This window comes from Strix uralensis, chromosome Z, assembly GCF_047716275.1.
Source record: "Strix uralensis isolate ZFMK-TIS-50842 chromosome Z, bStrUra1, whole genome shotgun sequence".
Lineage (NCBI taxonomy): Eukaryota > Metazoa > Chordata > Aves > Strigiformes > Strigidae > Strix > Strix uralensis.
This window is the reverse complement of record NC_134012.1, coordinates 90,163,710-90,188,249: the sequence shown is the minus strand read 5'-3', so window position 1 is coordinate 90,188,249 and position 24,540 is coordinate 90,163,710. Positions and strand designations below refer to the sequence as shown.

General features: G+C 40.4%; 1 protein-coding gene across 2 annotated transcripts in view; it reads right to left on the bottom strand.

Annotated features, from left to right (window-relative positions):
* The window catches only part of MTMR12 (myotubularin related protein 12), a 34,483-nt gene extending 13,827 nt beyond the window's left edge, over positions 1–20,656 (bottom strand). For both annotated transcript variants that reach the window (XM_074856374.1, XM_074856376.1), the window contains exons 1-8: positions 20,469–20,656; positions 12,060–12,114; positions 10,695–10,834; positions 8,798–8,870; positions 7,318–7,448; positions 6,592–6,685; positions 3,916–4,039; positions 2,657–2,732 (exon numbers count right to left, since the gene is read on the bottom strand). In XM_074856374.1, the coding sequence (XP_074712475.1) occupies positions 2,657–2,732; positions 3,916–4,039; positions 6,592–6,685; positions 7,318–7,448; positions 8,798–8,870; positions 10,695–10,834; positions 12,060–12,114; positions 20,469–20,528 (753 nt within the window). In that variant the 5' untranslated portion in view covers positions 20,529–20,656. The remainder of the gene's footprint in view (positions 1–2,656; positions 2,733–3,915; positions 4,040–6,591; positions 6,686–7,317; positions 7,449–8,797; positions 8,871–10,694; positions 10,835–12,059; positions 12,115–20,468) is intronic.
* Positions 20,657–24,540: the final 3,884 nt, after the last annotated feature.

Genomic DNA, 24,540 nt, shown 5'->3' with positions numbered 1-24,540 from the left:
AGGTAAAAAAATTGATCAAAATGTCTATGGCCAAATTATGTTGGAAGATGTGCTACAGCAAGACAGCTCTTGTAACTAACTCACACATATCTTAGCCATCAGTTTCTCTGCACAGATACAGTAGTGTTTTTCTTATAGTTCAGCCTTAAGATAACTCACAATAGATACACTGTCTTGCCTTTCCACGTGAGCTACACATAAAGGGTCACCTAGGCATATGATGTAAGATATTAAACAAACACTCCACAACTAAATTAGATTGCATAGTTACAGGTATTCCTTGTAGCAAATCAGTTCTCAAAGCTTCTTATTTCACAGTACACAATTTCTTAACTCACACCTACTGCTTGAAGCTCTCAAGCTGATCTTTAAACTCACTTTGAAACAGGGAGTCAGAATAGTTTTCGTCAGGAATATTACACAAGTCAATTCAGGAAGTTAAAACTCTGCTACCAATTTATACTAGCCAAGAAGTACACCTCAGAAGGATGGAGAAGCCTCACAATCATCAAGAGGAGAAAAAATTACTATATTGCCCTCTCACTACCATCACAAACTGACTTAATATGGTCAAGCTATTTTAACACTAGCTTCCCAAAAAGAATTTGGAAATAATTAGAAGAGTTCTACAAGGCCTCTAAACAGTGGACAAGGAAAGAACTACAGATGCCATCTATCTGGCCTTCTGTAAGGCCTCTGACAGTTCCACACAGCATCCTTTCTAAACTGGAGAGATATGGATTTGATGGATGGACTGTTTGGTGGATGAGGGAACTGGCTGGATGGTCGCATCCAGAGGGTAGTGGTGAACAGCTCAATGTCCAGGTGGAGATCAGTGACAAGTGGTGTCCCTCAGGGGTGCATACTGGGATCAGCACTGTTTAATACCTTCATCAATGACATAGACAGCGGGATCAAGTGCACCCTCAGCTAATCTGCAGACAACACCAAGCTGAGTGCTGCAGTTGACACACTTGAGGGACAGGATGCCATTCAGAAGAACCTGGACGAGCTTGAGAAGTGGGCCCATGTGAATCTCAAGAAGTTCAACAAGGCCAAGTGAAAGGTCCTGCACATGGGTTGGGGCAACCCCCAGTTTCAAAATAGGCTGGGGGATGCAGGGATTGGGAGCAGCCCTGAGGAGAAGGACTTGGGGGTACTGGTGGATGAAAAGCTGGACATGAGCCGACAACGTGCACTCGCAGCCCAGAAAGCCAACCATATCCTGGGCTGCATCAAGAAAAGAGTGGCCAGCAAGCCAAGGGAGGGGATTCTGCCCCTCTACTCTGCTCTCATGAGACCCAACCTGGAACACTGTGTCCAGCTCTGGAGTCCTCAGCACTGGAAATACATGGACCTGTTGGAGCAGGTCCAGAGGAGGCCCACAAAAATGATCAGGGGGCTGGAACACCTCTCTTATGAGGAAAGGCTAAGAGAGCTGGGCTTGTTCTGCATGAAGAAAAGGCTCCAGGAAGACCTTACTGCAGCCTTTCAATACTTAAAGGGGGCCTACAGGAAAGCTGGGGACAGACTTTTGGTAGGGCCTGTTGCGATAAGACAAGGGGTAATTGTTTTAAACTAAAAGAGGGTAGATTCAGACTAGCTATAAGGAAGAAATTTTTTGCAATGAGGGTGGTGAAACACTGGAACAGGCTGCCCACATATGTGGTAGATGCCCCATTCCTGGCTTTGAGGGTCTGAGCAACCTGATTCTGTTGAAGATGTCCCTGCACACTGCAGGATGGGGTTGGACAACCCAAACTACTCTGTGATTCTATAAATGCAAGATGCAATTAAAAAAAAATCACTTCTGTTTCTGTGTAACAGCCACTAATTTGTCTGGTTGAGTATCTGAGAAAAAATTAACCAAACTATTTTGAACTTCACTCTCTGAAAGAACAAATTAGGCAGGACAGTACAGCACTATCTTCTCCATTGACTGATTAATTTAAGAGCATGAAGTGAACATGGTTTTCCTTAGCAAATTTGATGGACATTCAGCAACCTCATAAGTGAGGTTACTTTGCTCCTTGTTTCTGACTACTCTGTCTTACTGGTTCTTAAACTGTGGTACAAGGTAGCAAGCCAAAGCCAGCTTGTTACAGGGCACAAAACAGTATATTTAACTTCATTTTCTGTTGAGACTGGTAGAACTAGTTTTTCAGTTGGGCTACTTCATAAAAGTGCTGCATCATCACAGCCATACTACTTACCAGCATGCAAGCTAGATAACTGGAGGTATTCAGCTATACCTCTACATGCATGGTCTTCTCAGTACCTAAATAGCATTTCAAGCCCTACATCCTGGTCCAGCTAGATGCCAGTCAGTACTCAGTCTCATGAAAAACGGGCTGATGAATAGACAGACTAGTAGTATATGTAAACTATAGGATATTAGACATCTGATATAAGTAAATGGGAGCTCTGAACCATACATATATATTTTGTTTTACACCGTTCAGGGCAATATAGAATACTTTGAGCACTTCTCCTTCCAACATCTGTTCCCCCTTCTCCAGATGACTAGTTATAGATGTGAGCTGTTAAAAACAAGTTCTGAAAATAATATGCAGTAACATCTAAAATGCTAGTTGAAATTTTGTCTTCTCAGTAAGATTTCTTACCCTCACACATGCATCCATACATACATACTTACAGGAACGCCTCTGCCTTGATACTTCAAGATACTCTCTTCAGAAACACATATGGGAACAACAAAATACAAAGGCAGCCTAAGATAACAAAGAAAAGAGTTTCTTGCACTTAAAAACCGAACAAAGAACAACCTCCAAGCTCCTTTTAATGACTGCAAGTGTTCTAGCCCACACGCTAATTATATATTCACTCTTACTGCTGCAATAATCTTTCCTAGTAGATAGTTATATTGGCCTCAACACCCTACATTTACTTTCAGCTGGATAAGGTATGTTCTTCCAATCTTCAGCTCTTCATTAGTTTCACCGCAACATTCCCCTGCCTTTCCAAGGCTGCAATTAAGTCCTACATTTAATGTAACATCTAAGCCTGATTGATAAGACCACCTTGGTTCTTTCACTCTTTGTTGTTTCAAAAGATACCCTTGTAGTGTTAGACAACTAGTTCCGTTTCCATGTCTTGTAAGCAGTTTGCATCACTATTCAAGAATGTCATTTAATATACCATGAATTTCCAGTATCAGGCAATGCTATTTATGTTTAAAGCCCACAGAAGCAACAAAGATAAGTACTTAACTTCAGCTTAGGCTTCTCAAGACAGAGTTACAGAATTATAAATAATTAAGACTTCTTTGAAAATTGGTGTTTGTTCCCAAGGTCTGTGAAACCTTTCAGGATTTGATTATCAAACAACAGTACTGCACAAAGCCTTGTATACATCCCAAAGGGTTCACTGATAGATGGTATGTAGCTAAACTGGTAGCTTTATCTCTAACCTTCCACTAATGCCATTGCAACTTAACTTCCATCAGCACATTTTGCAGATATGCTTTAAATGAGTTGCTCTCTTCCCATCCAGTCCTCCAACTAAAACTGACAATCTCAAGTGGGTGTAACTTGAAATTTTACCAGAGTAAAGGTACAGGATTGAGAAAAATGTCATCCTAACCAGTAAGTACGACAGAAGCATAGGTACCAGACCTACATATTTTCTGTTCCATTTTAAGGTGGTATTCTGCACCCCCAGAGATATTCAAAGCTTGACTGACCAAGGTCCTGTGTAGCCTGACCTAATGTTGAAGTTAACCCTGCTTGAGCAGGAGTTGTGTAACATGACCTCCTGAGGTCCTAAATCAACGTATCCCATAAATGGAAACCAGATCCTAAAAAGCCCTAAACAACTGTATAATGCTCAAAGGTAGCACTGATTTTTGCAAATCTTAATAAGACATATATTCAAAGTTAACAAGGGCAAGCTTACTTTTCAGACACTCTGTAGCCTTCATTGGTAGTCACTGCTTTGTATTTCACATTTCCTTTGGTCCGCTCCAACTCATCACGCCAGTCCTCGAGAGTATCGAACATCACAGTTTGGTTTCTTCCATCTGCCAGACATCAATAACATTAACTTTGCAGGCTATCAGGAACTCTAACATGAAAGCACTCCAAAATCAAGTTGTTAGTTTTCATTAAGGTAAGCAAGTAAAACTTCTTGTGTACAGAAAGCCTCAAGTCAAAGATAAAATGCCTTTGTACACCACACTGCTTCTGTCTGATTTTTAACATCTTCTGTCAAATACTTCTTTAATAACTTCAGACATAGTTTCTCCTATAGAATCTAATCAGTTCTTACAGAACTTCCATACAGTTGAGGCTGTCCTCACATCCAGCCTAAAATCCAGGATGCTGTGCAGCAAATACCATTGTATACTAGTGCAGCTGACTGGCATCTAATAACACAGGCTTAAATGTAGTATTAAGAATCATACCAAAAGCCCTTCTGCAATTCAGATATTCCATTTCATTTAAAGTTCATTCTTTTAACATGGATAGGAGTTTTGCACCAAATAAAACATTTCAAGCACTTGGTAAGAGCAGAAAACTGATTATAGCAGAAAATTGATTATAGCAATTCAGTCTCAATCATTTCAGCTGAGAACTTTTCCTGTATTTCTATTTAGCCACCCCAGCCACAGTTATGACAGAAAGTTGATTTAGCCTCAGATCTTGTATAATAATCATATAATTTATGGAGTAAGGTCAATTGTTTTATGCACCCATCGTAATTAAGTATCCTGCAACATCAATATTGAAATACCAAACAGAGCTAGAATTTCCATGGAAGATACAATAGCAAGTTAAAAGTTTCCACCCTAAGAAGATAAGGTAGATGAAAAATTTACAGCTGGAAACAAAGCATTATTAATGAGTTCTAAAGGACAAGTTAAGATTTTAAGAATATCAGACCATAAGAGGCATAAAACCCAATTTCTAAAGTCTACTTGGTTTGTCCTGTAACAACTTCATAAAGAACAAGATCCAGGCATTTATTGTTGAAGACAGTTATCAAAATGTGAAAGAATTCTGGCACAACACTTTAATGTTACTATAAAGACCGGGCTTCTCCCACATTTGCTTAGTCTCTAACTGGAAAAACTTAGTCTTTCTGATGTTTGTAGTTCAAACTGAACACCAGTTACAGAAGAAGCCTGCAGGAACTACCTGAGCCAGCAATGTGCCCTTGTAGCAAAGGCAGTCAGAGTATTTTTGGGCTGCAGGAAAACCATTGCCTGCAGGCTGAATGAGGCGATTGTTTTCTCAGCTCAGCACTGGTGAGGGCATTCTTGGAGTGCTGTGTCCAGTGCTGGGCTCCCCAGTACAAGACACACACAGCCTTGCTGGACCAAGTCCAGTGAAGGCCCATTAAGGTCATTAAAGGGCTTGAAGGATTTGATATGAGGAAAGACTGAGAGCTGGGATCATTCAACCTGGAGAAGAGAAGGCTTGGCGGAGGCATGGAGAGGCAAGAAATCTTTCCAGTGTGTATAAACACCCGACTGGGGGTGGAAGCAGGGAAGGTGAGGAAAGAAGATGGATCCAGACTCAGTGGAATCCAGTGACGTGACAAAAGGCTGTGTGTACAAGATGGACTACAGCAAATCCCATTTAAATGTAAAAATAAATTTTTTCACTATGAGGACAGTCAAATAATGAAAATAGGCTGTCCAGAAAGGTCGTGGAGTCTTGACCCTTGGAGATACTTAAAACCCAACTGGACATGACCCTGATAAGCTTGCTGTAGTTAACCCTACTCTAAACAGGGGCAGATGGACAAGAACATGACTAGATGATCTCCAGAGGTTTCTTCTAATCTCAATGATTCTGTAATTCCTTGACATATTTTGATAATATGTCCGATAAATACCTTGGGTACATCAAAACTTCCCCCTGTGAAAGGAAAAGGTGTTCCTGGTGCACTAAGAATCAGGTTCCTAACTCAGAACAGCGCTATTACTTCAGTTGAAGACTGAACCATGAAATGCTAGGAAGGGCACTGACAACTTTTTATATTGAATTTTGCATCTTACTATATTATTCAGCCAAGTTTAATCAAATGGGAAGATTATGTAGTAAGTTAGCTATAAGAGGAAGTCAGATGTCTACTAGAATCTTGCTGTTGCCTGGGAGAAGCAGATTGCTTGCAAACAACAGCAAAAAGGGAAATACTTTGTCAGATGCCACTGAAAACATAATAATTTAAGAATTAAAAGCAGGAAGTTTGGTTCACTGCAATAGTACAGAAAAAACATTGATAAAATAAGCAAAATGTTTTCTAGATGAGAGTACTCTAGTTAAGCACATGAAAAGCATTTACACATATCAATCACAGTAGGTTTTCAATCCAGTGATGCTACTTTTACTTGCAAAAACTTCTGTGCAACTACACTGAAGGACACAGAAACCAGTAATAGACAATTTAGAGATTTTTAGCAGCAAGTCTAACAATGTATAGCAGGGGAAAAATGATTCTTCTGAGGTTATCTGCCAGCAGGGCAGAATCATAAGACAAGCACAAACTCAACTATTAAGGTTCCCAGACTGCTTAAGAAACTAAGAATATGCAACAAATACAGATCAAACATAGAAAAATGTTTACCTGTGTCGTTTGGGGCAGCTGATGCATAAGAAAATAGAAACAAGCGTTTAAGCAGCTTAGGAGTCTGGCTATGATGAACTATACCACTGACGATCTAGGAAAGGACCAAAAATTAACACCCAAACACAGACTAAGACTGTCAGTATAAAATAATGTGTTCTACCCTCCTCCCCAGGTTTTAAACAAAACTGCTCAATGGGTTCTATCCCCAACAGCTGAAAACTGACTTTTAGAAAGCTTTCTCCACTGTCTGCAAAACACTATACCTACTTGGCTTAATGAGAAGTGTTATACATGTTCAACTTTCAGAATGACTCTTATTATTTAAATAAAGGTAGCAGACTCCTAGTTTGGAGTTCAGATTAACCTGTCAAAAGAACTCAAGTTATCATATGAGAAAGGCTGAAGTGTAAAATGTAATAAAATTATGTATTACAAACAGAACAGCTTTACAAGTTTGCCTGAGCTGAAGTTAATTTCATGTAGTAGTTTACAGCTCCAGTTTTCTTCAAGAAGCCAGTGCATCTGATCTTTTTAACTGCTACACATAATGATGTCTAATGAGTAAGGTCAGCTAGAAATCAGTCTGACTTTCTCTCCCAATTGGGAATCATTAGAAAACACTTCAAGTTTAAGGGGTCTCTCAGGGTGAATTTCACCCTTTCCACAACTGAACACCTAACACTAGGCTTAAAAAAGGAAAACAAATTAAGTTACTATACTTACTCTTTTCACTTCCTCTTCTTTTGTGTATCTCAGGCAGAAATTAAATACTCTAAGGTCTTTACAGTAGATAATTAGCTTCTCCGGGTATTTTCTCAGTTGTCCAGTTAGAAGTTTCTTTTTCTCATCATAAACTGCAAAATTGAAAAGTCTAAGTAAATATCAAAAAGAACTTTGCCATCTGTTGATAAAGCTATCCTTGTTTGACTTTCTGAAATTCTCAAGAATCTTAATTCAAGCCCAAGTTTTATCAAGTCAAAACAAGCACCATACAACACAGGCTGGCAAGATCTTGTGCTAATATACTCAACTTTTTTTCTTTTCAAATCTACTCAAACTAGTTTCTGCAAGATAGAAGCCAAACTTGCAACAAGTCAGCTGCTCAGTGATTATTTCTGTTCACATTCTGACTGCATAGTAAATTGAAAGTTCTGAGATGCATAAAGAACATAATTGAGTAGTTTTGCCTGAGGTAAAGTCCCCAAACAAGTGAAATCATTCTAAGTTCCTAAAAAAATTTTTTCTTTTTTTAACCACTATGAAGTCCCCAAGAGAGCACTTTGTTCACTTCTGTTTGAGGATGTATTATTTCACAACTTCAAGTGCTGCCAGCTAGGCCATTGTATATGAAACTAAGTAGTGTCTCATAATCAGCTTCCACTAGTCTCCCCCTAGTCCACTCCTTCATGAATCTACACCACCATTCATAAACACTAGTCCAAGGTCAGACTTCTCAATAAAGCCTTCCCCACTACTTAGAAATTACCAGCCCCATTCTTGTTTAGCTTTTTTACCAATACAGGCATACCTGTAAGCTCCGCTGCAAAACACTCATTGAGTAACTTGTAAATGAAAACCTTGTTTTCTATCTCCTTTGATATTTTGAAGACATCATGAATCTCATAAGACAAAATTCCCTTAAACAAACAAAAGGTATTGTCTGGGAATTTGGTACTTGTACTGCTCTGCAGTGCTATGACTCAAGTGAAGTGAATAGCTCTGTATTTATAGAATCACAGAACAGTTTGGGTTGGAAGGGACCGTAAAGATCATCTAGTTCCAACCTCCCTGCCATAGGCAGGGACACCTTCCACTAGACCAGGTTGCTCAAAGCCCCGTCCAACCTGGCCTTGTACAAGTAGTTTATATACTGCACCAATCTTAATTAGAGGCTTTTCACAGTACACTCTGCTTTGAATCATGGCATTTTGAAGGAATTGTTTTGTCTGTCCCAGCAAGGTAATTGATCAGAATGTAGCTCTGACAAGCTTGAGGGATAAGACTGGGTTCTGAGAGATCTCTTATCTGTCAATCATTAAACATAACTGCAGCTGTTTTTTCTAGACTACTCAATCCTAGTTTCCAGAGTGACAACTCAATCAGTCTTCCAAAGAGGATATATGTGTACAAAGAGCACCAGCACATGCACAAAGACACTTAGAAGTGTGAGGCACATTAAAGCAAGAGGAGAAAGCTGACCTACCTCCATAGATTTGGTCTACACATTGCAGGGTTATGTCATTTTCTCCTACAATCTTATTCTTAAATTGTGGCTCCTAGAACATGAAAAAAATCATTGGAAATATCACACTACTAAACAGTAGCACCTTCTCACAAGTAAAGGATGTATTCAGTACATATTTTAATATCAGCATTACTTCTTGTTCTCATAAGCTACATAAAGCAGAACACTGAAGAACAGTTATTAAAACTGACAGATGCAGGTTACGTAGGCATAGTTTATAAATGGCAGATCCAGTTTCATTTAAGTCTCAGTCACGCTTGAAATGTAGATAGAGTTTTTACTTTTCAAATAGCTTCAAAGCATGCACTTCTACTGAGAATCACTTTTCAAATTAGAATCATCACAGTAAACAGGAAATACAGTAACTTGATGTAATCCAAGACCTTTTATGACAAGTTTCCTTGCTATGTGAACCTGGCAGGAAATAGAAAGTTTCTTAAAAGAACAAGTATCTCAAGAATATTCCAACGTAACAGCCAGATTTATCACTGGCTAAAATGAAGACACACAAAACGCAATTCTTTTGTCTACTGTTCTGCCAAACTTGGAAGTGATTTGGGGCTCCCTTCACTTTTATCATTTCATGAGCTCGGAGTTAAAAATGACATTTGAGCAACAGCACAATTAACATGAAGTTAAATATTATTAGCAGAAAGCTGATGTACACTACATCAGCAGATTACATTTTACTTGAAGGCAGCTGTGAGAAGAGTTAACCTCATTCAAGTTATTTCCAGATCTGCAGTACTCTGAATAAGGTGACTAATACTGAACTTTTGTTAAGAGAAACACAGTCTATTTGTCATGCTATAGACCCAAGATTCAAAGTTAGCGATGGAAGAGAAATTAGCATGGTCTCTACCAACTTTAGCATAAATTTCATGTGATCTGTGGAAACAGCTCTGCAGCTTTGTCCCAATTAATTTCAGAAGGTCAAAAAAACCCTTTTTTGCTTGCAGAAGCCTTAGTTTAACATTTAAACTCTCTGAAATTTTACCCCAAGAAGCTTCCAACTACAATCAACATGTGTCAAATCTTATTCTTCTCATTCTTCAATGTCAAGACCACTTTGCACTCAGAGCCATATAATAGGCTCTCCTTCAATTTTATCACCTAAAAGAACCAGACAGTTCCAGATGCTTAAACACATCAAAAAAGGTGTGGCATTACTGTTTCCCTTTGACAGCTCAATTTGAGCACCTGAAACAAAGGAAACAAAATTCAACTAATTTCCAAGATTGGGGGAACATCTTAGCTTTTTAAATGTTTGCCATTCAACAGTACCAGGTTTTTAAATCTTTACAGTCAACACCTGACTTAGAATGGAATAATTCAGAGCTTTACTGAGCCACACAGAATTATCTAGAGGATTTCCACTAGTTTACTCAGTCTTGTGCAGCTCTGAAATGGTCCTGCAGATGTTGCCCAAAGTCAAGTCAGACAGAGGTTACACAGCATTTTAAGTATGTTTGACATTCACACATGCTACTAGACAAGCAGTCAGAAATCAGGTTTAAAGAAACTGTTGATTTAATTTTCAAACTAAGTCATTCTTTTAACTTAAGCTTCACAAAATTACCAACTCACAAGATACGAAGAGTTGCAAACTACATCTAATGTAAGCGTCCACATACAGGCTTGCACCATTTTTACTTAAATACTCATTCGGGCTTGAGGCAGGATCTGCACAGACCAAGCAGATGCAGACTTGATTAAAATTAGTCTGCACCCATTAAAACTTCTTTATAAATCTATATTCATTCTGTATGCTTATATAAGGGAAAGATATTATTTAATCAGAGACACTATGTCTTCAGAGCCTGTTTGGTCATAATTAGAAGATTTGGCTTCCTACATTATCATCTGAAGCAGAATCATCATCAAGGAAAGCAATCTTGAAGTTTGTGCATACAAGTTTCCCACAGGTGCCACGATTTGACCCATCTTCTTGTATATACTTGTATACCGTGCTTGCCTCGCAAAGCAGCAGTTCACCTGTATAAAAGAAACACTGACTTGCAACATAACTGACATTTATAATTGCATTATTTCAACTGTTATCTTAAACTCAGCATTAATTTCCTGACAGCTTCTCGTAACTGTATGCCTGAAGATACTTCATCGCTGTTATACAAACAGACTAAGAGACAGCTCCTAGAATCAGTACGCTGAGAGCCTTCCAGGTTATTAACATCAGGATGGACTGTTCAACTGCACATGTTTAGGAGTTCCGTAACCAGAGGCACCTGTATCATGGCCTACTCTAAGTGGTAGGAGAAAAACACATGGAGTTGCAAAGAGCAACCATACAAGCATATACTCAAAAAAAAAAAGCCCAAGAATAGTTTATGCAGTCAATAAACAAGTTGAAAACTGTTCCAATTTGCTTTACTGCTAAACTCTAAACTGCTGAAATATTTGAGTTGATCATTACAAGTTCATCACAGTGTTTCATAGCTTTGACTGGAGATGTTGCTTATTTTACAGATCCCATCGCTATTGCAAAGTTCTCAAACACAAGTTTGCATAAACAATGGTCAATGAAGTTCTAATCTTCAAATCAGCAGGAACTGAACTTCAAGTTTAAGAAAGTAAAACCAGGTTTTAATAGGTATGATCAGCCAGACTCTTAGTCTTTCCTATAAAGTGCAGAAAACCCAACAGAACAATACTAGTTTATTCTAAGCTTTTATTTGCATTTTACCTTGGTGATCTCATCTTTCCTGATCTTGGAAAACTTAAAAAAGTAAAAGGGTTTTTTTTTATTTACCTAGTCATCAGAAGGCCTAAGTAACTCATAGCAGAAACAAAACAACTAGAAAGCGAGTTTCCACTAGTTCTTGGTCTGCAGCTCCCAAACAAACAAAAAATGACCCAACTTACTTTAAGAAACAGGGCAAACTGGAATATAGACAGTTCTCCACACGCAACTTACCTGAAGATACTGTACTACATAAAAATTTCAATTTTTATAGAGTTTCTCAACAGCTCAGGTAGATACACGTATTCAAAACATTTCAAGCTGTGTGGGTTGTTACACCACTCTGTTTTACTACCTGGGACAATGATGTCACATAAGTGTTTGCTGCGGACATAATTTTTATTTAATTTTGTTTACATGATTACAATTTATTATTAAATTTATTTATTAAATACAATTTAATATTGTTTCCATGATTTTGTATTATTTAATTCTAATAATACTATATTCAACAGTTACCTGGTAATAAGTGAGGATTTACTTCCTTTTCTATGGGTTCTTTTATGTGTATTTCCTAAAGAGAGAAAAAGTAATTATTACTTTGCAAAGATCGTACCTTCAACACATGCTGTAAATAGCAGTACTCTCCCTCTCAAATTCCTCACATTCTAGCAAACAGGCAAATTAAAATTAAGTAAAAAACTTCCAAAATTAATAAGGTTGCAGTGTGCTCCTTCCACTAAAGGTCAGTAGTCTACTAGCTAATTCACTGGTTTGTTACCCACAGTGTCAGTTACATGCTGTTGCAAAGGTAAAAAAGGAAATGCGTTATTTGTATAAGTAACTGAGGGAAATAAAGCATTACTAATACTTTGAGTTCTCTCAGCACATTGAAACGGGTAAGCATAAACTTAGTATTACAACACCATCTCCCAGAATTCATTCATAAGCTTTTCCACATATGACTTAACATTTGTTTCTAATGTACCCTTCACAGTTTTTCAAGCCTCATCCTTCACTATGTGTTTCTGATTTTCTTACACATATTACTGCAATCAAAGTACTGAAGTTACTTAAACAGTACTACCAACATTATAGAGAAAGGCATTTCAGAATCTCAGAGCCAAAACGTAAAACCACTCACAGGATATCCTTTAGTTTGGACCCAAATTCCACAAAACAACCTATTAAACTCTCAGTATCACTTATTCTAGCCTTGAGGCACTGACAGGCTAAAATCTCCAGTCGAAAAACTATTAAACTAGAGGACATGCTACACCCTTCCTGCTCAGCCAGTTCATAACTTCCTCCTCCAAGTCCAAATCACTTCATGCATTGGAGTCTTTCTGGAAAACTATTAGTTAACTGGAAACCCCCCTGGGGCCACAGCAGTAAGCAAGCTAATTTTAGTTTGCCACCAGCATCCAGAGCCAGATATTGCAAATCAAGGCAAGCAATCAAAAGGACACATAAGCAATAACAGTTTTGCTGGATTAAACACAGAGAAACAAAAGCCCCTGAGATAATCCCCCTTAGCCAATTCATATAAACACTTGCTCTAAGCACCCAGAGACCCAAAACAAAGCTTGAAGGCTGCACGGCAAAACTAAAACCACCAGAAAACCATGTCATAAGAACAGCAGAGATGTTCAAGACAGGTTGAAAAGAGGCAATGGTTATAAAATGAAAGTGGTGGTGGTGTGAAGAAAGAAATCTGTTAACTAGAGCTGGCAGCTAATGCAGAAAACAAAACAGTTTGCTGCCTTCAACTTCTAAGTGTGGATGTTGTACAAGTGAATTTTAATCAAAGTTCACGCTTGTCAGCTAAATAAACTCAAGCTCAACACTGCTGCATTCAGAGAAGACATACATACACGTTTTCCCAATGTTGTCTCTTCACCACTGGTAGCTTTAAGCTAAACACTGGGTTTACTAATGCCTTCTATAACAATGTAGCTTCTACAGCATATAGCTATACCTTCTACTCTCACTATTTGTGTGCAACTAAATGCAACACTGTTTGCTTACAAGGTATACATCAACCATCACTGCTCCAGAACAGTAAAGCAGTATACTAGGTGCTTTTGTAGTAACTTTTATTTTGAGAGGTATCATAAGGCATGTAAAAACTACTGTTTGTGTATATATACTGCTTGAATGTTAGTACTTAGTGTCATGTGTACCAGTTTATGCTAGTGTTGGCAGATAAGACCCGAGTAAAAAAAATATTTGACCCCAAAGAAGTTCTTTGAGCTTATACTCATTTGTTAAAATGCAGTGAAGCTTTTATAACAGGTATCAGAGGCAAGTAATTTTGAACAAGTGGTTTCTGTTTTGGTTGCAAGTTAAATTGGTTATCTTCTGAAAGGAATTAGAATTTTAATTAAATAGCATCACAGCAGAATAGAGACCTCCATCCAAACACTGAGATCAGCTTGTAAAATCCAGTTTCACTCTTTGTTGACAAAAACCCACAGACATTGAAGTGCTTACTATGGGCAAAATTCCTAAAAGATACAACAACTTCCAAGAGCTGAGCCTCCAGAAGAGTTCTATTTGAAAGTCAACATTTATATTCCCAAAATAAAATCATAAATATTTTAAAAACAGTTTTCATACATATGCACTATGGATAGCCAGAATGGAAGCCATGAACATCGCTGAAGAGTCTGTGCTGCTATGCTCATTTTCCAAGGGAGGATATTAAAATACATGATATTCTACTAATGTCACATTTTGTATTTGCTCTTTTAAGAGAGAAGGCAAAGATCTTTACAAAGAAAAGTTGTTAACTCATTGTTAGTCAGTGCAAATTGTGTAGGAACCTGTAAATTTAGCTAACATCTCTATTCTGTTTCAACTTTATTTTCTAACAGATTTCAGTTTTGGGGCAACACAGATCTTAGGACTAACTTAATAGCCTGCTGACATTACAACCATGCTTCTCAACACCCCTTTAATCCGTCACACAGTTCATACTCACCCACCCACCCCTTTCATCCCTGGCTTTGTCTGACTACATGATGAGGTAATTTGGTTCATAATATCAGCTGGGAAGTCTGTACTTGTGCTACATTTGGCTTTGTTGTTATGGCCTATTGTTAACAAAACTGGCTCATCAACAGGTCAGGTGAGCGCAGAAACAAAAGAAAGGGAAGCAGCAGAAGCAAGTCTGTCTCTTTCCACAAGCAACTAAATCCACCGAGACCTCAGGAAACTTCACCCTCTGAGCATTTGTGGAAGTTAAGCATGCAAGCACTTTCCATATATGACCACTGAAAGCCATGCACACCTCTAGATAAATACTTCATCTGTAGCTTCGCCATTCTGAAGGCCCCAAGCAGCATCGTGGGACTTCTTACTCAAGATACAACACAGGAAACCCTACTACTAGCAATAGCTAAAATCAGATACCCGTAGGACACCATGTAAATGACAAAAATTAACTTCAGATTGCCTCAGAAATGATAGAAACAAAGACCTCAATTTTGCTGAAGGTTTCAGAAACTTCTTTCTCAGAGATGCTTCTCACCTGTGCACTTACCTTGTGCAACATCCCTTTTTCAGGCTATCAAACAGCAACAGGCAATACAGCAACACCCCGTAACAGCACAGACTACCATATCATACAAAAACTTCAGGCTGACATGTCACACCATACTAGTTCATACTGCATCTTCCTTCTTGTTCGTTCAAACTGACTTCAGCTGATAGCACTATGAAACCATGAAGTGCCGGGGAAAGGAGACACCACGCTCCTTGCAGATTCTCTGCTTCAATGGGAGGGAGACAACACAATAGAGAAACTGTTATTCTTAAGGAAAGGCTCACCTCTTATTTTCTTCCTGGTTTTTACCTGAGTATAGGGAACAACTGCACAGTTTGCAATACCCAGGGACTACATTCAGCTCTCTATTTAAAGGGGCTAAAATATACTCCCCAAGTCTGTCTGGGAAGACATGTCTTCCCCAAGTGCTGAAGCATAAAAAAGCCTCACCACTGAGTTGAAGGCAGGAAGGTCAAGTAGCAGTTACGCTATATTAACAGAGTCACAGAATTATTTAGGTTGGAAAAGACCCTGAAGATCATCTAGTCCAGCCATTAACCTAACACTGACAGTTCCCAACTGCACCATATCCCCTAATAGGGCAGGAGAGAGATACCAAATAATTCCTGCTCTTTGTCCTAGAGCCTCACCACAACTGAGAGCAATTCCTTGCCTCCCACTCCACAGGAAGGTAAACAACTGTGGACTGGACAGAAAAGGAGTAAAAAGTGAAACACATTCCCTACATGCCAGAAACCAGATCTTGTCAGAGACTTTGGATTTTTTTAAATCGGTATTGCAAAATATGTATATTGACCGATTCATACTGGATGTAGCTCATCACTCTCAGCAGAGACTGTGTATACAGTCTGCTGCTCCAAATTATATGCTGTGAACTCTGAAGCTACCTTACCCCAGGGTCACGTTTCCATTTATCGATAGCTAGACATTTGTGCTAGAGATAATTCCCACAATCGACAACAAGATTTTTAGTAAACATACTGGAAAAAAACACTGTTTATTAGATCCAAGTAATGAAGGAACCAGTTATCACTTCCAGGGCTTCAGAAGCACTGGCTAAAACATTCTTCCAAAGCTGACACCAAATAGTAGGGCTATGAGAACAGAGGATATATGTTGATATATAGCTTTCCACAAGTAATATCTGCACAGGGAAGCTCTACATCATCATGAGGCTTGCTGTGAATATTTTTTTCTCATTTACTTATACTTCAATAAAAGACTAACAGAGGGCCAAGATCATTTTCTTAACTAAACATTAATCTTTAGCAGTTGTAAAAAACTGTATACTGAAATATTTGCAAGTTAGTTGTGGTGCTCCAACAAGTGAATATAGTCTTCCTGCGTAAAATAAATCAAACTTTTGTCTAACAGCATGGAATTTCATGCAAAAGAGGAAATACCTGTGCACCTGCTGAGCATATATTATGTATTCAGAAACAAACCACAACACATACTTGGTATTTTCTGAAAGACTTTCTTGGTCAAACAAGCCTAATCCCATGTTGTATGCCATACAATCCAGAAGAGATACTTACTACACTTTAATAACAGTGCTGCAAATAATCTCTTAACTGCTTGTTCTCCTTCCTTTCACACTACATTAACCAATTAGATCATAGCACATGTTTTCCATGTCCGTTTCATCTTTTATCATTTCCTCTTTCCTTACATTGTCCTGTCCATCTCCTCTGACTTCAACCCCCAGCTTCTCCCATGTCAGTCCAGAGTCCAGCTGTCCATTTTAACTCCCATTCCTCATACCACCCTTCAATTCCATCACTCCAATTTAGGAGCACCATACTATTTTAAAAGCTGTCACTACAGAACACACAGTATTGTCCCAAGATTTAAAAACAACAAGTATTCATAGTGGTTATGAGCTAAGAACAATGCACAATTTGAGAGACAAAGCACAAGAGGTATGAAAGTTACCCTCACAAGTCAGCAGCCTGATGTGTACCCCAGATTTCAGGGATAAGCAGCACGAAGTAGAACAAACTCTTAAAGTTTAAGGGCTAATACAAGAACTAATATCCTGTAAGAACAAACATGAAGGGTTTAACTTTTAAGAAATCATGCACAAAAAGTAACATTAAATTTCAAATCAAGTTTAATATCTACATTTTTATTCAAAGGAAAACTTTTGAAGGAAAATATGATCCTGCTTGTTAACTTTGTAACTGCTTTCAGTTTTGAAATATTAAGAGTTAGAAATCACGAAGTAATTTACTGGTTCTTGTTTCTATGTTTCTACAGACAAATATTAGTCTATGATCAGACATGTCAAAACATTGACTTTATACATGAGTATTCACCCCACTTCCTGCAGGGTAGCCAAGTCTGTCCTGAGGGGAAGTGTGTCATTAATATCAACATCCTACGGTCTCGCTCTCAACAGACCACTGATTGATCTGTGGTTCCATATAGCAGAGCATAACTAGGTTATATTTAGTCAGATGTCAAAAACGCTGCTTCTCCAGACATTCTGGGGCTTTGCAGCAGCAATTACTTCTGTTCCTTTAGTAAACAACATTTTCTGTTCACTCCTTACTTCCACCTTGCAATATATTAACATGAATACAGTTCCTGTTTCTTTTCATATTCAAACAAACCAAGCCCAAAAGCAGTTTAAAGCTAGCTTCATCATATTTTTCTGAACATTACCCTAGTGTGTCTCTCAGGTATCTGAGGATGGACTAAACAAGATGGGGCTAGAACAAAACTCGGCTCTGCCTGCTGCATTTTCTTATTATAGGGCTCTCCTAACCCTTAAGATCTCAAACAACCTTCCAGGCAAACAAGGACAAGCCCAAAGAATCTGGAGGTTGCAAGCAAGGGGGACTACAGCATAACATTACTATATTGCTCTGTATTGCATAGTGGTTGACAGAAAACCTTGCTGCAAGTCAGAAGTATAAAGAGATTCAAGGCAAGGCTCCATTAATTCACTGACAAGTCCACCATTAACCCAAATGCTGTCTAGATGTAACCTTGAGCTCATGAAGTCCCGGAGGTGCTGTTTCCCACCTTTTGACAGCATCTACCAGAAGAAACATCACACTGAACATACCTGCCACCTGTACTCTTCCCCAGGCATCTGGCAGTTATGCTATCTTGATGAAAGTTCCCAGTTAATCCATCTTATGTGGAACATAGTTTGGTCAAGTATTTCCACTGTTTGATCGGTCTAGCTCCAATTTGATAACTCAGCTACATTAAAGTTAACATGTACAGGAAATTTGTGTTCAGAAAGCTATTTTTCTCAGGTACATATAGAATACAGCTCCTTGAGAGATGCTCACTTCTGCTTATTTTAGGATTATCTAATCAACGTGCTTTTTCCAGATCCCCAAATAGCCTCACAGGTTTCATTGTATATCTAAAATTTCATTTTTAATTTTCATAAAACCCACTGAAGTCTTCAGCTTCCTGTGTAACCATCCCATTAAGGCAAGTCATAGGCTGTCAAAAGAGAATACCTAACAAAGCAAAGAGTTATCCTGCTTTACTTTCTACTGGCATCAGACCTCAGTTACACTAAGCTTTTGAAGGTGCAAAAGAGACATCAATTCTATGGCACAAGTCAGGTCGATATTTCAAAGCTTCTGCTGCAAAAGTCCATTAAATTGTTAATTTTAAGCGCATAAAGGAGACGGTTAAAAGCAGCATGAATATATAGAGTGAATGACTGCAAGCTCCAGTGGATCAGGATATTCCATTAAGAGCTTCATCTTCCATTAATAAATACCTTTGTTATTCTACCTGCAGCTATCAGGATCATACTTGAAGAGTTACATTACTGTAGTTATAATCAAGTTAAAATAGTCTTTATTATTTGGTATCTTACTGCACTACATATATTTGACTTGCACCTTTTCCCACTAGCCATTTTTTTCCTAGCAAGCTTTAATCATCCAGTATGCTCATTTAAACACTGAAGTGTCTTTCAGTAAGTCCAACAAGTGAAGTTCTTGCCTTCACAAAATTCCATTCCTTGAGCACACACCTTTTTGTATACAACGTACTTTGCTAATGTGAAAGGCTGACTTCACACAGATATATTAGCTGACTCCAGAAATATTTGCACCTACCATTTACATCCATTTACACTGGGAAATACAAGTCACATGACTGAAAACTTTTGACAAACTGATGAAACCTACAAGTCAGCAGGGCTGAACAACATATAAAACCAGAGTTGCTACCACAAAATAAGGACCTAAGTTTTAAACAGCACAGATGACTTAAGCCATAGTAACTCTGCATTATGTCAGATTCAGTGAAAAATAAAACCAGCAGATTCTCCAACGACCTATCAGTGAGAAACTCCATACTAATTAAAAAAAACAAACAAAAATCTCTTCCTCAAGAAGCTCTCAAGAGCACTGAAAAATTAAGAACAAGCAGTTTGACACAGATTATAAAGAACTACAGAGGGGGAAAAAAAACAAGCCCACAAATGGCTAGTTTTCATGAAGATTGGTCTTCCTAGAAAACAGGAATAAGAATGAAGGAGTACTGAGTAACAATACTAATCTAATACCATCTGCTAACAACATGAGCTCAGTAAATTGAGTCTAAAGCCACTTCAATCAAACTACCAACATAAGGTTCAATAAATAAGTGAAAGGACAACAGGAAGAACAATATGAAAGATATGCACGGCCAAGAGTTCAACATCAAGCTGCTAAGGAAAGAGACTCAGGGCTTTACAGGGACAAAACCGAAAAGAAGGAGTTTACAAAGAGAGCATACATTGGGAGTGATGTTGAGGGTCATTAAGAAATACAATCTGACAGTCACAACAGCCGCCTGACATCTGGTCACTGCTTACAAAAAACAATGCAAGCGAAGTACCAGAAAAACTGCCAGCTTAAGACTGACCAGTCAACTACATTTTTTAAGCTTCCTCGAGAAGCAACAAGCAAGAGGTTTCCCCCTCGTCCTCGGGGAAGCACCTTCGAGGCACCAGACATACAAGCCCTAACAACACTCGCACCAGCCCTGCTCCAGCCGCACGCCCGCCCCCGTCCCACCACCGAGCTCTTCAGAGCCCCCCGCAGAAGACTGCGAAACCCGGGAGAGGGGCGAGGGGAGCGGCAGCACGGGTGGAGCCCGCGCAGTTCCCCCCCACGGCCCACTCACCCCTCCCGCCCGGCCCGACCGTGCACGGCGGCTCCCGCGGCTCTGACGAGACCGCCAGCCGGCCCGCGCAGGGCTCCCCGCCGCCCTGCGGGCCGGGGATGCGGCGGCCTGACAGCTCCCCCCGCCCGCACCTCCCGCGGCCCGCTCCCTTGCGGCGCCCCGCCGCAGCCCCCCTCAGCGGCGGAGGCCGCGCCCGCCCGCCCGCCCCGCACCTCCGGGCTGATGTAGGACACGAAGGAGGGCTTGGCCGCCTTGGCCCCGCTGCCCAACATGGCTCCGGCCGCCTCCCGTCTGCTCCTGGAGCCCGCGGCGGCACCGGCCGGCGGCGGCACCGCTTAGCAGGGCGGCTCCTCCTCCGGGGGGCCGCGGCGGGAGAGAGCCGGCAGCACGCGCTGCAGTATCCGGCACACGCAATCGACCCCGCCCATACCCGGCGCCTACCCACTCGCCCTGCCGCCGGCCATTTCTGGAGCACCGCCTCCCCACCGCCCCCCTCTTCATTGGGCGAATCCGCTGTCAGTCATAAGTGCGCCCCACTTCCTATTGGCCGCGAGGCAGTGCGCCTGGAGGAGGCGGGTCGGTGGCCGGAGGAGAGGGAGCGCGATGTGGGGCGGCGGCGGCGGCGGCGGCGTCTATCCCCGGGCCGGGCCGCCGGGGGCAGCCGCCGCAGGGCTGGGAGCGGCGTCGCCCAGCACCGGGTGCGCTTGAGGCAGCCGTGTCTGTGCCCGTGCTGGTGATGAGCACCCGCTCTTCGCACCCGCGCGGGGTGGCGGCAGCGCGTGAGCGGCGGTGAGGGAGCAGCCGCGGCCTCCGGTTTCTCCCGCGGGGTACCCCCGCCGCTCTGCCTGCTGCCGGGTGCCTGCCTGTGACGGCAGCGCGTCCTGCGCCGCGCTTCCCTCGGCCTGCGCTGCACGGGTCGAGCTCACCGGGTTCCCACTGAAAAGTTTTCATTCCAGGGTAACCGCGTCTATTTTGCATCACTGTGCAGACTGCCCGCTCTTGCCTGTTCTGTGGTCAAGTTGTCTCTTTCTTTAAATCGTCCATCGCACAGGTTCTTACTCAGCCGCAAAGTGCCTGTGTTGTATACATGCACGCTCGTAAGAAAACTCTCTGTTAGGTAAAATCTAAAGAAAGCATTGAGACGCTGAGTTTTATTCAGCAGGAGAGGTGCAAGGAAAATGACATGAAACAAGCTCTCCATTAAATAACCTTCTAAGTCCTCAAAAACCTGACTGCTGATACACCCCAAGATGTCCTCTGCTCAATGTCTGTTAAAGTGTCACAGTCACAGCCTCCCCGGAATGTTGTCTTTGGACACTGTATAATCAGAGCTGTAAATAAACACCAGGTTTACCAGGTATCTAGGTTACTTTTAAAAGCTTAACTTTTATGTGGATACAGAACAATGCAAATACTGTCAGCTGCCTGTGGCAATGCAGCAGGACTACCCAGCAATTTAAATGATGAATGGTAACCCAGGCGACAATTTGCGTACAGAGTAGGCTTTATGGAAATATTTTTACAAAAATAAAACATATTTTACAAACTTCAATAGACCACAGGAGGTGAAAATAAATAGCTCCTTCAAATATTATTTATAAGCACTTTTCATATCACTCCCCCTCTTTTTCTTGTAATATTTTACTTTATTTACCTTGGTCCAAACCAGACCTAGGAAAACTAAAGGAGGAAGAGGTACATGGAGTCATAAGACAGCATGTATAAAAATAAAATGGAGTGACTGTTTTAACTCATAAATACATTAATTGCCCTAGTTTCAGTCTCAAACTCAAGGAATGACAAGTCTTTTGGATTTAATCACCTTCTGCCTGAAAAAAAGAAGACTCAGAGATTAAGTTTATTTAGTAGTTTCACAACAGAGGCTATTCTGGTGTGGGATCCCATGCAGATGAGCTCTCACGTTTCACTCCACAGCTGCTTCCACATAATTCTTTTACATTGCATCCAACCTCAGCTGTATAGGTCAAAAGCACAGCCCATGAGATTACGTTGGTGTGAATCTAGGGTGAGGAGAAAATTAGGAGAGCACCTCCACACTCACCAGTGTATTATAATACACAAAGAAAGAGAATAGCACTATAAAAACTTAATCTTTGAAAGCATCTGAATTTGCAGTGGCAACAGCAGGATTACCCCCAAGCATGCCCTGAAATTTACAGCAGACTAAGGCAAAAAGCAGCTACTTATTGGAATAGCACATATCAGAGAGGAAGGGATGTTTTGACACCAGGCCAGAGTCTTAACTCCAATGGGAAGTGCAAAAGGAGCTTTAATTCCCACATAGCACATGGGAATTCATTCTGCAACATCTCATCAAAAAAAGCTCTACATGCAAAAAATTGGAATGTAACAGCTATTCTTCATCAGCAGAATATCCACATGGCCCCATGTCATGTTCCTGGTAATGGGCAGGGAGTGCCCCTTCCTGGGGTTTGGTCCCCAGGCTGCCAAATGTGCTGGGCTGAACCCATTGTGGAAGAGATTTGAAGACCTCTTCCTGGAATTTGAGGGCTGGATCCAGATTCCTACTTCATCAGTCAGTGTGTTCATCTTTTCTGGAATGGAAGAAACAAAGCTACCACACATGCAAGTTAACTTACCTCAGAAAAGTACATTTGTATCTGAAAAGGCCAGCTGCAACACAGACACTGTGCCCCAACAGATTACAGAGCACCGAGAGCTTTGGTGACCACTGAACACAGCTTTGTATCACATTTCAGCTTTTCTGAGCCTTGGACTCTGTAAACCTTTGGTGCCTTGAGGAGTCCCAAAGGTGCTCGGATGGGCAGGGTTTGCAGGTCAACTGTGTGTTGTGGGCACTTTGGTGTAGGTTGGGCAAGTGTAGTGAATTAAGTGTTAAAAGCCATTCCTGAGTATTGAGCAAACTTGCATGACTACATCTGATTTTCTACTCCCTATTTCCTCTTTTTGAAGTAAATAAAAGGAATCTTTGCCCTGCAAAGGCACAGGTGTGTACAGAGCTTCCATTCCAGGGTGGTAAATCATTGGCAGGGCTCTGAGGCTGTGCTTCCCCTTTGACCCCTCATGATGGCTGGATCCAGGTCTGGAGACTGCTTTTAGTAAATGCACTTTCAAAGTTGATACAGGTAAAGATTTTGAAGTAGCAGCTGGGAAGAGAATCCCTCAAAATTACCATTTGTCAAGGTTTCCCAATTCTCCTCTTCTATCCAGAAAAGCTACCTGGGTAGAAATTGAAGATTTTTCTTTTTTTTACACTTCTCTGGGCATTACCAGAACAATTGCCCTTAGATGTAGAAATTGTGGTATTACTGTAGTATATGCATAATTAGCCTGACACTTCCCAGAGCATCACAAATGGCCAATGCATGCTCAGAAGGTAGGAGGTGTCCCAAAAGTGTTGGATTTACCTCAGGTATACAGAGATCAGCCATGTATGCTGGGTCTGATACTCCCTATTTCTGTGGTTCAGTTAAAAAACTCAGTTTAGGGCTTAGTATATTAAACAGTATGAGACCACATTAAAGTAGCTGAAATCAGTATACAAGAAATGTAGAAGACTTAAGACAAAGCTGGAAGTCAGATTACTGGAAACTCTCAAAATAAAAACTGGAAATGAGGAATGTACTGTGATGTCCTTCGGGGAAAGGTCAGCAAATCAGTCTGCCTATAAACAACCGGCAGCTATCTCGGCTTTACACAGGTTAAGATAATTTCCTACTGAACATCATGTAAGTTAGCTTTATGCAAATTAAGGCAATTCTATATTAAAAAAAAAGGAAGATTAAAAAAGGGCTAAGATGATGCTTTTAGCACTGAATTCACATTGACATTTTCATCTGCTGGTAGTTTCAGGTGTCCTTTGGGAGTTAGCCTCCTAACTCGGTTCAGATTTCATCCTTTACAGTCTGACATCTTCATAGTGAACTCCAAGCTAGTATTTAGAGCTGTGGAATATAACCGTTTGTTTTCATTCTCATTTACTAAGTATATAGTCAGAGATTGTGTAATACTGTCCTATATGAATTCTTCATCTTTTATCTTTGTTGCAGTGTTCTTTCTTTACTGACTATATTGTGCATTTTGATTTTTTAAGCAGAGTTTTCTATTCATTGTTGTGAGAACATAATTTCTTTGGAGAGGTTTCATGTAAATCTCCCAAGTAAAGGGAAAGCAGCTCTATACTAGCTTTCCTCAGCTGAAACCTCTGGCTCTGACTCCTGTACCATCCCATGTCTCAGTCCTGGGACATGATGTGCCCAGTTCCTCCCTGAAGGTGGTTGA